This window comes from Phodopus roborovskii, unplaced genomic scaffold, assembly GCF_943737965.1.
Source record: "Phodopus roborovskii unplaced genomic scaffold, PHOROB, whole genome shotgun sequence".
Lineage (NCBI taxonomy): Eukaryota > Metazoa > Chordata > Mammalia > Rodentia > Cricetidae > Phodopus > Phodopus roborovskii.
In genome coordinates this window covers 16767649-16783603 of record NW_026125281.1, presented here as the reverse complement: position 1 = coordinate 16783603, position 15955 = coordinate 16767649, and the positions used below count along the sequence as shown (strand labels likewise).

At 42.8% G+C, this 15955-nt stretch overlaps 1 protein-coding gene across 1 annotated transcript in view; it reads left to right on the top strand.

Annotated features, from left to right (window-relative positions):
- Positions 1–12305, top strand: part of Xkr4 (XK related 4) — a 326204-nt gene extending 313899 nt beyond the window's left edge. The window contains exon 3 of the mRNA XM_051197638.1: positions 11065–12305. Coding sequence (XP_051053595.1) covers positions 11065–12011 — 947 coding nt within the window. The 3' untranslated portion in view covers positions 12012–12305. The remainder of the gene's footprint in view (positions 1–11064) is intronic.
- Positions 12306–15955: the final 3650 nt, after the last annotated feature.

Sequence of the window (15955 nt, the reverse complement as noted above, 5' to 3'; positions counted from 1 at the left end):
ATAGCTAGGCACTTTCCCATATATATATATATATATATATATATTTTAAACAATGGAGACAGTACCTACTGTTTATGAACTTTCTTAAAAACACTTGTGTGGAACCCATTTTCCTCATGCTGAGAGTGAAATATCTAGTCTATTTGCAGGTGGTTAGGGCACACAAGCACGTAGCACACAACCAGGTATGTCTCAGTAAAGATAGCTGCCTAGAAGGGAGTATTGCAGGGGGTGTGACAAGAAGCTCTGAGGCAGGCGGGGGCTTGTGGTCTGTAGTCAGATGCTGTGGGAAGATGAGACACTGAGTTCCAGGGCAGTGGAAGGGGCCATTTCCTGGCATTACAGGAAGGAAGAATGTGTGAAGACTCCATGGTCACTTGTTTTATGGGGCCATGAAGAGTGTCTTTGATGGCTTTTAGGCAGGAAGAAACTTGGGTAGATATCATTGCAGACAGTTCACTTTAACCATAAAGTGACATGCTGGAATCTGATGGGGTCTCGGTCTAAGAAAGAAGTAAGAGGGAATGCATCAGACTCTCTCATCCAAAGCCTGCAGGATGAACCAGAGACCCATACCCACCCGATTCTAACCCTAAATCCTGAACACTGTTAGCTTGACTCAGCATCTGCCCGGAGGAGCAATGTGATGAGCTCTTGGGTGATTTTTATCCTGTGGCCAGTTGCTCTGAAGGCCTCTCCTCTCTGAAACCCTCTTTTCTCAAAAGTACTAAGTGTCTCCCCAAGACACTAGTACATGAGAAGTGCTACATGACTCATCCCTGCCTGCCCCCCCAAAAGGAAGAGCCTGAGAAAATATAAGCAAAGAAATGAAATAACTAGTAAGCAGGCCATATTAGAGAACAACCATCCTTAACAGTCTCGCAGAGTGACATTCTTTTTATTGACGGCAGAAAAACTGAGGCAACCCAAGGAGGCAAAACACTAGAAAACCTGGTGGACAGCCACATGCTAGCCTCCATCCCCGCAAAGTTCCTTCCTGCTCTTTAACTACAGAGCGCAGGGGAGTAATCGGGGATCATGACACAGATACAGGAAACTATGTCAGGTTAAAGGCAGGGTGCTCTTAACAGAATTCAAATTCTGCCAGAAACTGATGAGAGGGAGAAATCTCAGAGAAATAAGCAATCATGAATAACCAAATGAGTTTGTGTGCTACAGGGAACGCAGACTTTCTCTTTCCCCCTTTCCCCCCACCTCTACTTCCTCTCCTCGCTTTCCCTGACTTCCGGCCTTTAAGGCATCTAGCGTGATCCCTTTTTTACAATCCACATGTGAAGCTGGACAGACACCCTTCTTCCTTGCATACAATTCCAGGAAGACCCAAGAACCAACTGTACCTTATGCCTGGTTTTTCTCAAGAACTCACAAAGCCTCCCGCATCACACGTCTCTGAAACCTAGGCATGGTGTGGTGTTAGATGTTCATTTCATGTGACAAATCCCTGAGAAAAACAGCTTGAGGGAAGTAGGGCTTATTGTGGCTTCTTGCCTCAGAAATTTCAATTGATGACAAAGGTTTTAGGTCATCATGTTATGGAGGAGAAGTCAGAGTGTGGGAGGAGCAAGCAAGCAAACCTTCGCTCATTGGCTTTCTCCTCTTTCCTCCTCTGCTATCAAGATGTCAGTTGATGAGATGGTGCCCCCAGCATCCAGAGTGGGTCCTCCCTATTGTGTGTGCCTCACAAATACATCAAGGTGTAATTCACTGATCCTATCCAGCAGCTTCTCAATGCAATCAAGTTGACCCTTAAACTTAACTATCATAGGTGACTATAACTTTTCTTTCAATTGCATGGCTTCTGCTGAACAGCTCCTTCATCCAAATAAAATGGCATGCAAACTCTGTACAGGTAAATACAGCCAAGTGGTCCTCCTAGTTTAAGATTATCCTACCAAAGGAGTCTTGTTTACCTCTGAAGAGAATGAAAAGGCACCTCCTCATCTCAAGTTCGGCTAACATAACCTTCCTCAAATAAAACTTCTTTCAATTTTAAGCACAAAAGTGTCCTTGGGAAGGAGGGTGGGTGTGGGAAAAATTAATAACAGAACCAGAATTTGAAATGACTAGTAGTAGCTTTCTATTTGCAATGACTACAATACCCATCAGCTTAAAATAGGATATGGAACTCCAGCACAAACTTCACTGTACCCCTGAAATCCCCTAGATGCATGCCAATGTCTCCACCTCCTTCAGGTATGTTTCTCTCACCCTGGTTCATCACCACCACCACCCGCATTTAAGGAGTGCATGAGCCCAGTGCATACAGTAGATTTCACTGTCATCAAGTAAAGGTCCGAAGCCTGGGCCCCACGGCCATGACCTCCATCTTTCGTTGGTCACATCTCCTGCAACCCTCTTGAAATGTACCTGCCTAGCCTCAGCTACACCTGGGCACTCTGTCCAATTAATGAAATAGTTAATTGTGTTTTGATTATAGGGATGGGTGAGTGTCATAGTACATACACAGAAATCAGAGGACAAATTTGGGGTGTTGCTTCCCTCCTTCCATGGGTTCCAAGGATGGAACTCATGTCTTTAAGCCTGCGTGGCATTTTTACCCTCAGCCACGTCACCAATTTCTCCCTTTCTTCATTTCTTACCGCCTCTTCCTCTGGAATTAAGCCACTATCTGTGGTTGTTTCTGTCTTCTCCACCTTTCCCCTGCTGTAAACAGGGGTGTGTGTGTGTTACAAGTATATATTTTCCATGCCAAGTTTCCTCCATGGAACTGCATTTGCATCAGACCTTATATTTAATAGTAGGTGTTCAGTAATTGATTTTGAGAGGGTAGAATTGAAGGATGGGTGGAGAGAAGGAGGGAGGACAAGGATGTTAATCTTGAAGCTTATGAGTCCCAGTTCTGTTCATGTAAGCCAAAGACGGCTATGGCACAGCCCATATGTCCCATAACATGTCCTTTTCTGTGGAAACTCACTTATCACAGACTTTATTTCTCTAGACAGAGTCGCATTTTAACTTCTTCCCATCTCTCCTAACCAAAAAACAGCATTGGCTCTCAATGGTCTTCAACACAAATATCATTTCACTTACTATCATCAGGAATATCACATGGCAACACTATCTCTACCAATTCCACCTAGTCCACTCATGCCTAACCCCTCCCCCCAGTTTTCTATAGCCAGGTCCCAGTTGGTGAGTAAGGTTTAATGTTAGCATACCAGGGTTCATTTTCAAATCCTTTAGAATTAACTGTGAACGTGGATGATCAGACAGACCTCATGAAAATTAAACTCAGGACCAGTCACTGTCACCCTCCCAGGGTTGTGTGGCATCACAGGCCCTCAAAACAACCACTAATAATTAATACTGGCAATATTTGTATAGGATTTGCAGCATGTGGGCTACTGAAGCCATACACACACAGCACAGTGCAAAAGCACCTTGAGAGCATTCGGCAAAAAGGAACACAAAGTTCCCATCTGACATTCACACTAGTACAATCAGGGGCCAGGCTGAGAGAAGGAACTTGCCACTCAGTAGACAGGGTACAGAACAGAGCATATGCCGTGTGGCAGGTCAGCTGGAATGTAAGGGCCATCTAGTCCTTTCACTTAGTATATTCCTACCTACTTCTCTTTAAAAATGATCAAGTGTATAGTACTGTGCATCCTGTGCTCTTCCTAGACTCCCTTAGGGATTAGAGGATAGCCATCTCCACCTGACCCATGCCCAATTCCAGCCACGTGTGGGATGTAGCAAAACTGAGACATTTGCTGTAATTTTCTTGGCTAGCTGGCTGGACGTAAGGCTTCTGAATTCCCAGACTGACAGATGCCATCGGAAATTGTGATATAGCCATGTGTAATGTCTTCCCAAAGTCCGATGGTTTTGTAATTGGCCCCAAATATTTCAAATTATGAAGAGGAACATTGAAAATAAAAAATTAAGAATCTATGAATGCTGGCCATGCTCTGCTGCTGTCAAGACACATAGCCAAGCATTAGATGGGAAAGCATGAAGCTGAAATGTGTGTGTTGCATCCAAACCCCTGCCTCTTTTCTGGTGCACACGGTACCTGTGGCTGCTTTGCACTATTAGTGGTCATGACAGATAACCATGTGTCTTATGAAGCCCAAACGATTAATCTGGACTCCTAGAAAAAGTTTTACTTTTTTAAGGGTGTACTTGAAGGAAACAAGTTTTCATGCTATGAGGAAGAGAGACGCTTCACTTTTTCCCACAAGTTTCTTCAGCTCCTTTCACATGGAAACACAGGTTTTCCATGTAGTGCTGCTCCTATTATTTGCACAGAGCGGCAGCCCTAGAATTTGCTTTGCAGAGAAGATGAGATCCTCATATGGATTACAAGATGCATAAGTATCCCTAGCAACACTGAACATATTGGAACATGCAAATGTTTTAATCAGAACTACATCACGGTTCAAAATAAAGATGAAATGGGCTTCTGGTTATGAAGAATGGAAGAGTGCTAGACCTCACCAACCTTGAATTGTTTTCTTAACTGTCACAGTTCCTACCCAGCAAAGGTCAGAGAACAAAAAGCTTTGTACTTTCCAGTTATCATGTGCTTAACAAGCTGAGTTGATGCTTTATTTGCAACTCTAAAGAATGCTCTAACCATGTCAGGGAATTGGACACCATTCTAGTTCTCAACATTCCTTCTGTGACCTGCTACTCTTGGGCCAGACATCTCAACTCAAATTGGACAGCATTTTCCCTCAGATGAAAATTTAAGAAGACTGAATGAGCTGTTTTAATAAATCAGAAAGCACAAAGAGAAAAGAAAGCTTTCTTCCCCATGACCTGAGCTTGTGATTCATCTCCCGAAAAGAATTCCAAATAGGAACTTTTGGCCTGGTGCAAACATGACTGCTATGGGCTAAGACAAGCAAATGAAGTCTGATTTAGCATTGAAGTTTGATGCCCAAGAAGGTGGTAGTGGTAGGACCTCTAGATCATCAACAGTTCGTGTGTCTTGATTATGGGAGAGTCAAGAACTTTTAGGTGTTATCTGGGTCCCATCCTAACCACTCTAGACTGAGTATGGTGGCAACTTTGAACTCCTTCATTGTCTATGGTTTCAGACTACTTGCCTATGATTATGAGTTGCAAACACTCTGGGTGACCTACAGTTTCTTAGCAATTCTTGGTGCCAGGCTGTTCTTTTGCAATGAAGCATTGACTTAGCTTAGCCTGCCATTGAGGAGAGAGAACAGTCAGGGCTTGATAACAGACTTTAATTGATTCCATAGGAAGGCAATACTGGTATCACCCTCTCCAATTTTGTTGATGTTTAAAGTTTGTTTTACAGAAACATCTTTCGAAGTACTGTTGGTTTGTTTGGTTGACTGTTTGTTTATTACTACCTGCAGTCTGGTTATAAATCAGCTGGTGGCCACAAGTTTTGGCTTGCCTGGTACAGGAAAAGGTTGTCTACTCTTCTCCCCTGGGAGGAAGAGAGAGACAGGTCCATTCCTTTTGTTGAAGAGTCAAAGAATTAAAGCACTTTGTTCAATTCCCCTGAGCCTCCTACATCTAGGGAATTAGACTATCACTCCTGTGAAGCAGTCCCTAAGGATTTCCAGGAAGTGTGTTTATACCCAGGCCACAGACAAAGTGACAGATTTTCTTCCACGGTGTCTGAGACATTTGCAACCCTAACTGAAATTGAAAAAGAACAGGAAGAACTGTGCAACCCTTCTGAGCCTCTTGTGCACTCTATGCTGCTGGCTTTGCATTTGGAGTATGCCACTTCCAATTCTGATGTGTGGCAGGCACTGTGTAACGCAATGAGGGTAAGCAAGGTACACTGCCTAAGAACTTCCTCTAACAACAACAACAAAAAAAAAAACCCACAATAATTAAACAAACACAACAAATGTAATTACAAACTGGACTAAGTGCTGTGCAGGGGGCAGCACCTGGCTTGGAAAGACACCTGTGAAAAGAGCCAATTCACATTTAAAGGCCAGAAGTCGCCCCTTCATAGTCTAGAAGCTACAAAATCAAGGGACCATTCAAGTACATTCCCCAGTGTCCCCTAGACCTGTATTCATTATTTCCAAGAGGAAATACTTCAGTTAAAGGACAGGGCTTCAACTCTCCATCTCTATGAGGCAGAGTTTAAGCTGCTATCTTTAAAATCCTAATGTAAACAATTTCCTGCACTGCTCACTAAAGCTGCATGGAGATATAAATCTCAGGAAGATTAAATGAGCACAGGTTACTTGAGATAAAAAGCAAAGGTTTACAGTGCTGTATTCTTTTGATGGGAGCCATGGGAAGCCTTGAAAGTGGGTCAGGATTTGGAGCAAAGCTATAGAATACAGTAGGGACGCTGGAGAAAAATACCTGCAGAAACCTCTTCATTAATTTCTCTTGCTGTAGCAAGATGCCCAAAGCTGTATACTTTATAAAAAGTAGGTTTGCTTTGGCTTGGTTATAGGGTCCAAGAAGAACAAGGTGACAGCTCCTGCTCCTGACCTGAACTAGCGAACTATTCTTCAGTGACGGGGTCCTAAGAGGAAAATGGTCAGGAGATGAGAAGCTAAAAATAAAGTAGATAGATGATAGATAGACAGACAGATAGATCTATAGATGGTAGATGGGTAAATAGATCTAGAGATGGTAGGTAGTTAGGTAGGTAGGTAGGTAGGTAGGTAGGTAGGTGGGTAGGTAGATAGATAGATGATAGACAACAGGAAATGTGGAGTTGAGGGGAACTTGAACAAGTTGTGTCTTATACCAAGTACTACATCTTATTTAGAGTTTTCCTGAAAGGGAAAATGGGACAGGGTCAGCAGAAACTGTCATACAATGGGAAGAAGTCAGCAGGAAGCTAATCAAACAATGTTACACAAGGGGAAGGGACACACGGTATCCAAAGAACATTAGGGACTGGGCGGACAGTGGCCATGGGACTGATAACCATTGCCCCTCCATACACGGGCAAGAGAAGGGTTCCCAGGACCAGAAGGCACAGTTCACCCGAGGCTCTGACCCCAGGCCATTACTTACTCTATTGAGCATGTTCCTGGTTTAAGTGAAGGCACTGTGTTCCTTCTCCAAACACCAGGACCTTGGGAGCAGCCAAGTTGAGAAAGCGTCATGGCACCAGGTATCACAGTGACAGGAGTGTGTATATGTAGGGGTGTGTGTGTGTGTGTGTGTGTGTGTGTGTGTGCCCGCGCGCGTGTGTAACAAAAAGGCATCTGGAGAAATGTTAGACTCACAACAATCCATTCTGGTGGGAAAGTCTGACTCATCCCTAAGAAAGGGCATCAATCTATCCATGAGGGTAGGGACCCCTCATCACTTCCCCACCAGTCCTCACCTCCTAAAGCTTCCACCATGTCACCAACAACACACTGGAAGTCAAGATTCAAAATCGTGAACTTTGAGGGTCAAACTACAACCAATACTGTTAGTATTCAGGCATCTGTACTAGTCTGCCCTTGGGGTTCTGACAGGATACGCGCCCTCAGCTGCAGCCACTAAGAGCACCACCTGTGCACACTCACTATGTTCCCTTTTAAAAGGGCCCTGCCCACCTTCCTTCTTTCTCTCTCTCTGCTTCTTTGCCTGTCTTCCCCCAACCCACCCTCACCTGTCTTTCTTCTTTTCTGCTGCTCCTGTCCCCAGAGGCCAATCTCATCCCTCCGCACCCCCCTTTCCCAGTAAAAAACGTCCTCCAAGAGAAACAGGAGATTGTTGCCAAAGGGTTAGGCTTTTTCCAGGTAAGGTCTCAGATAAACAGACATGGCTCCACAGCTCAAAAAATGAGGGTGGCCGTGATGGCGCTAGGTTTGAAGCATTGTAGGATATGGAATGACTCAAGCCAGGAAGGGAAAGGGTACAGGGCTGCTTCCTAATGTCAAAAGCTCAAAGACCAGCAGAGGAAAGTGGCAAGACAAAAACAGCAAGAAGCATATCTGAAATAGAGAAGTGACAGCCCACTGAATGGTGTTTCTTAAGATGCTGGAGGCCCAGGAGAGGAGCTGGTAAAGAGATGGGTAGAAGGATAGAATGCAGATGAAATAGACATAATCAGCAAAGGCTGGTCTTGAGAAAGCAAGAGTTAGCTTTGAGGTGAATTAAGTCAGGGAGATGAACAGTTTAACCTGTTAAAAGTCAGGCTCAATTTCTTCTCAGCAAAATGAGATGAATCGTGGTTAGGTAAGCTCAGGGATATTATATCTATCTATCTGAAACATTAAGGAATAATGTATACCTTTTAAGTTCTCTCTGGCCCTTTTCACCATTAGACTAAGGTTTTCATAAGCAATACAAAACACAGAGAGACTATAGAAAGAATCTTTATATATTAGTATCTAATGTGGAAAAACTGTGTCATTCTATGTCATTCTATGTCATTCTATGACTTAAGTGTATAACCTAAATGTGATCATACAGGAAGAAAATTAAACTTCACATGAGGAATACTGCTTTCCTTTTTGAGGTACTGTGCTCTTCGGGATATACCAGTATCGTGATAAGTCAAAGAAAGCCCGGTGAAATATTCCACACTAAAGAAAACTAAATTGAGGGAGCTACTGAATGTAAAACCTTACCCTAGATTCAACCTAGAGTGAACATCATTTAGGTCATTTGACAAAAGTTGAAAACTCATGGTAGGTGAGTAATATATGTTGTATTAATGCTAAATTGGCTGAAGGTGATGGCTTCACTGTAATTATGGAAGATGTACTTTAGGGTAAAGGGCTCCACAACCCACAGAATTTATGAGGGGTGCACAAAATAATCTAAGTTAGCATTGCAAACAACCAAGGTAATGTTATTTGCATAAATAACTTATACCCCAAGCATTCCATGGCAGGTATGAATTTATAACTGCTCTATTGTGATTTGTGAGAGATTTTGAATTACGGTGCAAGACTTCAGAATATTTGTTTAGATGTGCTTATACACTCTTAAATATGAGATTCATGTCAAACATGAATTCATTTGTTTCATATGTACCTTGTACACATGCTCTAAACGTCATCTTACACAGTATTTTTAGTGTTGCATTTTGACTGTGACCCATCCCATGAGGCCTAGTAGGGAGCTTTCAATCTGCAATGTCACTTAAACACACATTTTGTATTAAGGATGTTCAACATACTTCCAAGCGTTAGAAAACAGACTTGGGTAACAACTTCCTTGGTCAGAGCAAAGAGAGAGTGGCCAAAAGCCATTGTCTTTATCACTGGAGCACTTGCTGAAGGAAGCTAGTATGAGAAAAGAGAAGAGGCTTCCTAGCACAGCAACAGCCCAGGAGCTACCTCAAAAACATACAGTACAATCTGTTCAAGAGGTTGCTTGCAGTACATGGTCACCCCACCCTCTGCTCCAGGATGAGGCAGGGGATTGGAGCTTGGGGCCAGCCTATGTGGCACCATCTCAAGAAAAGGGGTGACGCAGGCTGTGGTTTTGCACAGGGTGCAGAGGAAGGGAAAGAGGCCCCTAGGCTGCGTAGAACAGATGTGAAGATTCAAATGGCACAATCTTTGTTCTTTGATCACAAATTCATCATAAATATTTTGTTCACATATATGACCTTGTCACCTTTTGCTTCCCATCCAGTAACCTTCTCTGTTATTTGTTTATTTGTTTTTACTCTTCCTTCTCTTTTCATTCCTGACTTTTCTATAATTGATATTTTCCAGTGTGTAGAGATGGAATTATCAAAAACTCCTGTGTGTGGTAATATCTGACCATTCATAGCTGAGTAAGACTTCTAGCAATTAGCACTGTGTATGCTGGCCAGGAAAAAACCTGAAGGTCTCAGTGCCCACAAAAAGGAATAGGTTTTCTGTTTGATGCACTGGGGGAAGGCTGGGAACTATTTTGTAAATAATTGGGGGCATTCAAAGGTTATTGGTAAGACGTGATTGTTGGAGCTCAGTGTCTTCTTCATCTCCAATCACTTTTACTCCTTTCCATTATAACTGTTTTTAAAATTCATTTGTCATGAGTAGGAGAGAGCAAGGTTTCTTCAATAAAAGTAATTTTTAGAGAAAAGTACCAATTCTGTGTACCTTCCATTGTTCCTAAAGAAGAAGAAAAACTATGGTGCAGCGCATCTGAGTAGTAACAGGACTGGCAAGGGAAAAGTCAGTTGAGCTTTACAAGTCATGAGACCTTCTTAGTCTTGGAAAATTTTGTCATTGCTCCTGAAGCAAGCCAGCGGCCACAAAGATTGACAAAACACAGTTCTCCAAAAGAGGTCTTTTCCTGGGAGGTTTAGTGTTTTAAGATTAATGGTATACACGTCTGTACCATATACGTGAGCTTTGAGACACAGTAGCCGGAGCCAGAGTGTAGGAAATCAATGCTTTCTGAGTGAGTACTAGCCAAGAAGAGCTGAAGATAAAATCACTGAAATGTTTTCTGTACAATGTTTAATTTATGAAAAGCAAAGAGTACATGATAGTGAGTAGGCATCTCTTCCTTCAAGAATAAGGCAGTGAGCAGGTTCAAAATCTGCAGGGAGAACACTGGATGGCATTTAAAGGAATGGTTCGCACACCGGGTGTCACAAGAAATAAGAGCAAACTTGCTCCACAGACTCTTTATCTTTAGCATAAAGAAGGAGTAAGCTGCCTCTGGAAATGAGCTACCTCATTCTTGCTAGGGTGTCTGGTTTCTTTTACTGCTGCCCCTTTTAAACTCAGAAAGACTCCCTAAGCTGATGACATTAGCACTTTCAAACAAGGACACTGGTTTCAAAAGCAAGCAATGGCCACATGAAGGCAACACATGGCAGTTTTCCATTAGTCGACTTACACAAGCACAATGAAAGCTAGTCCCACCGTATTTCCCAATCTCAGACCTTGTGCTGGCTTTGTGATCCCATTAACTCAGGCCTTTTCAGAATTTTGTCACTTCAGAGAGGACAGTTTCCAGGACTTCCATGTGGTTGTTGCGTCCAGTTAAAACTCAGAGACATCCATCACCTCTGATGAGATCTAGTTAGCCTGCCCCAAGCCACCAGACCCATGTGACTTGACTTCCTTTACCATCACCACCTCTCAGTTGTCTTCCTGTTTGCCTTTGTAGGTTTTACAGCGGCAGCCTCCCTTGTGTCCTTGGCTTGGGCCCTAGCCTCCTACCAGAAGGCTCTTCGGGACTCTCGAGATGACAAAAAGCCCATCAGCTACATGGCGGTCATCATCCAGTTCTGTTGGCATTTCTTTACCATCGCCGCCAGGGTCATCACATTCGCCCTCTTCGCTTCTGTTTTCCAGCTGTATTTTGGGATATTCATTGTCCTCCACTGGTGCATCATGACCTTCTGGATTGTCCACTGTGAGACAGAATTCTGTATCACCAAATGGGAAGAGATCGTGTTTGACATGGTGGTGGGCATTATCTACATCTTCAGTTGGTTCAATGTCAAGGAAGGCAGGACACGCTGCAGGCTGTTCGTCTACTATTTTGTAATCCTTTTGGAAAACACAGCCTTGAGTGCACTCTGGTACCTGTACAAAGCTCCCCAGATTGCGGATGCATTTGCCATCCCGGCACTGTGTGTGGTTTTCAGCAGCTTTTTAACGGGCGTTGTTTTTATGCTGATGTACTATGCCTTCTTCCATCCCAATGGGCCCAGATTTGGGCAGTCACCAAGTTGTGCTTGCGATGACCCTGCTACTGCTTTCTCTCTGCCTCCAGAAGTGGCCACAAGCACACTGCGGTCTATCTCCAACAACCGCAGTGTTGCCAGTGACCGCGATCAGAAATTTGCAGAGAGGGATGGATGTGTCCCTGTGTTTCAGGTGAGACCAACTGCGCCACCCACCCCATCATCTCGACCACCACGGATTGAAGAATCGGTCATTAAAATTGACCTGTTCAGGAATAGGTACCCAGCATGGGAGAGACACGTGTTGGACCGAAGCCTGAGAAAGGCTATTTTGGCCTTTGAATGTTCCCCATCTCCTCCGAGGCTGCAGTACAAAGACGATGCTCTTATTCAGGAGAGGCTGGAGTATGAAACCACTTTATAAAACATAAGAAGCCACAATGTCCCCATGAAGAGATGACAGCAGGGCTGTGGCAATAATGACACATCATCTAAGAGTAGGGCAATGAGCTGTATGTTCTTAGTCCAAACATTGTCATGGTTTGGTTTGATCTTCCATTAGCTGACTGCCTGCTGCTGGTGTCCATTCAAGCCAGCAGCGCTGAGCGTCTCTTAGTCCACCTAAAGGGGCAATGCCAGCCTAGTATGACTGTTGTTACCAAACTCCTCCAGCACAAGCTTGGAGCACATTCACAGGAGGGCACCATTATTATGGGGGGGGGAATGTTGCCTCTAATCATTAAGGTATTTTGATGGAGTTTACTGATTTTGCATAATTATGTTCACACACACACATACACTACCACCACCACCACCCTTCTATCAAAAGAGCTGAGGTGGAGCTAGAAAGATGACCCAATAATTAAGAGCACTGACTGCTCTTCCAAGGGACCCAGGTTTGATTCTCAGCACTCGGTGGCACACAACAGCCTGCAACTCCAGTTGCAGTAGGTCCAATGCCCATTTTTAGCCTCCTCAGGCACTGCACACTCACGGTGCACAGACTTATATGCAGGCAAAACATCCATACACGTGAAATAAAAATAAATCTCAAAAAAAAAAAAAAGAGCTGAAGTGATTTCCTTGATGCAAAGCTCACAACAGACTCCAGGAAGAAAGCAATCATGCTTAGAAAGATTTCATAAACCATTGTCTCATTTGGAAACAAGTAGAATATGTGGCAGAGCCTGCGCTATGGACAACAAACTCAAGTGTTTACACGTGTCCTAGCGTTGATTGAATGATTCTTTTTCTACACATTTCAGAATTTTTTTTTAACCTTAGGTTTTGCAGTTGCAAATATCCTTTATGACAGAAATCCTATGCAGCACATGTATGGCTTTGGATGAGACCAAGGAGCTCAATATCCATGATGCAAACTAAATGATACTCATGATTCAGTATTCAATTGCAAAAATACTATTTATATGCAAAGAGCAGCTGGGGGAGGGACAAAATAAGAGTCGGATGCTCAAGTGTGTGCAGTTCATTGTGGAATGCACCCACAGAGCCACAGGAGAGCAAGGGGCTGTTTCCAGGTGCAGAATGGGCATGGTGAGCAGGTGTGATTCTGGAAACCACATGCCACATCTTTCTAGTGCCAAACTTCATCCAGTCAGAGAACTGATATGGAATCCTCCATACAGAGAATAAGTGGTATCCCAAAGCAGACAAGAGAAGACTATCCAGGTTATCCGCTGTGTACAGACTTAGCCTCTCCCATCCAAGGCCAACGTGGTGTGTCTCCTAGAGACTTGGGGACACCTTTTAGCAAGAGTGAGCATACAAATGTAGTGGGTATGCTGTAAGGAAACTGCCTGGACTGCTTGAGGGCATACCACTCCATCAGCTAATATTTGTATTTGAATCATCTGTAAAGTTGCACTCTTACCACAAGCTTTTGAATTTTAATACCTCCGTACAGCAAGTAAACATTCCCGCTTTCTGTTCTCAGCGTCCTTGGTCATGGTGCTTTTTGTTGCATTAAAAGTGCCGGTCAAACTTTGATAGTATTTTTTTATAGTTGGTGCAGAGTGGAATAACTCATGGATTATTTCAATATTTTTGTAATAAAAATATAGGGTGTACATATAGGCATTGTTGCTTTTTTTATAGACTTGGAATTATTTAAAATACATTAAATGTCATATTCACTTGGGACGTCAGAATCCAGTCTACAAATCAATCAGCCTGCCTCAGCAGATTGAAAACAGTTGTCCCTGGTGAGATCACATTCCTTTTTGCGATTTGATGGCCCAGGAACCTGACCAGGGTGCTATCCAAGCATCAAGTAAAGAGGGAAGTGGCTTAACTAGAAAGGGCTTGTGAAGACTGATCACTGTCTCCCAGGAAATCAAAGATGTAACTGATTTCTTTCATCTACCCATTAGAACAACCTGACCACAGTGGAAGATGTCTTAAACTTCCTTCCCTGGTTTTGTACTAACCCAGCCAATATATTAAAGTTGCATCAAGTCACAAAAAAAAAAAAAAAAAAAAAAAAAAGGAAGAGCGTCAGTTTCATTTAAGTATTCACTTAAGGTAGTTGAGTTCGAGAGTCACCACCCATAATGGATGTACCGTCCAAAGACTGTGGTCCCCAATGTGACATCCACAGGAAGGGACAGAGGGCTCAACCTAGGACTTCTTTTGGTACAAAGCCCCAAAGCAATTTTTAAAGACAGACAATTTTTACCAGACATATTTCCTAATACTCAATGATTTGACCCTTCAAGCAAGATTACACTAGTCTTTTGATGGAATGAAGAAATACTGCCTTGCTACCAGTAAAGCTTCAGGAAGACACTCAGCTTCTCAGCAAATGGTGACCACACCCCATTCCAGTGTCGAAGGGAACCACACTAATTTGGGCAGATACTTCACTGGTGTTCAGAACCATGAATTATTAACTTCATTAGTTCCAAGACAACTTTTCATTGATGAACTTTGGAGACTGCTGTTCCCAGGTGGTCTGCTGCTTTGACTCTGTGAATGAATAGCAGTTAATGTCAGAATAGTGTCCAGCCAAGCAAGCCAACAGGAGCATCCACTCTTCGATCATGTAAGTTCTAAGTTACTGTTCAACTTGATCTCATGTGTAACATGTTAAGGGTTCAAGCAGCTGAGGTATGTAAAACAAGCTTGTTTCCAATTTAAATTTAAAAAATTACTTAAAAAAGCAGCTGAGGTATATATAGAAGATAATGTGCTATACTTTGTCTCGATGGTAATATAGTTAGTCAGACAGATGTAAGAAGCTTGAATTTCCAATCGTTTCCCAAATACTGCAAATATTATTGGTTCTGACTTATGCAAAGATCATGATGTTTCAGTGATAGATGAATTCTTGTTAAAGAAACAAGCTATCTACAATGTTTCAGGTACGACTTTCAAATGTAATAAAAGCAAGCAGGATTCATAATATCTCTCCAGCAGGACTTAGTCTTGCTCTACTGGTTCAGGAAGCACACACTGTCATCAGACTGCTGTAGGACATAAGCACAGGCTCCAGAGTTAGGAGGCAGGAGTCAATGAGGCATCAGCATTGCCCAAAGGAACAAATTTAATTCTCCTAAATTTTTATTTTCATCTGACCTATAGGTGTGTTGCTAACATATAGATGACAAGAATAAAGTACATCCTGTTCTTTAATACATAGGAAATGTATGTTATTGACATATGACCTTTTAGACAAGAACCCTTTATTTATTCCTTTTTTAAAAAATCAACTATTCTTACAGTCCAGGCTTTTAAGACATGCTTCTTGGTTCGAGTGAACTTTATCTTCCTTAAGCATCTCTTTATTTATTTATTTATTTATTTTTATTTAATTTTATATAACAAAGTCCAATTAAATGAAAACAAACATTTATACACAATATTTGGGAATTTGGGCGTCGTTCTTTCCAAACTACTTCCTGCTGGTAAGGGGCGCTGTCTTGGGGGATTCGAAGAAGATTCAGATATCCTAGCTGTAGTCTGTAGGGCTGTTTTGTCCAGCTGTTTGGAATGTAGGATCAGCTTGTACTCTGTTTCAGGCGGTTTGGCGTGATCAAACCACATTAGTCTGGAAGGAATCCACATCTTTTCATTTTCTGTGGAAACAAAAATAGAAATACTTTTCCCCAGTAACTTGTTCTTCAACTTAAATTTTGGAATCAAAACGTTTTTTGTTTTTTTTTTTTTTAATTTATTATTTTACATGTCGATCCCAGTTCCCTCTCCCTCCCTCCCTCCCTCCCTCCATCCCTCCCCTCCAGCCCTCCCTCCCTCCTTCCCTCCCTTTTGCCCTCTCTGCCCTCTCCCATGCACTCTAAACACCCTCCCCTCACAACCCCCCACCACAATACCATATGTAGGGGAATGCCA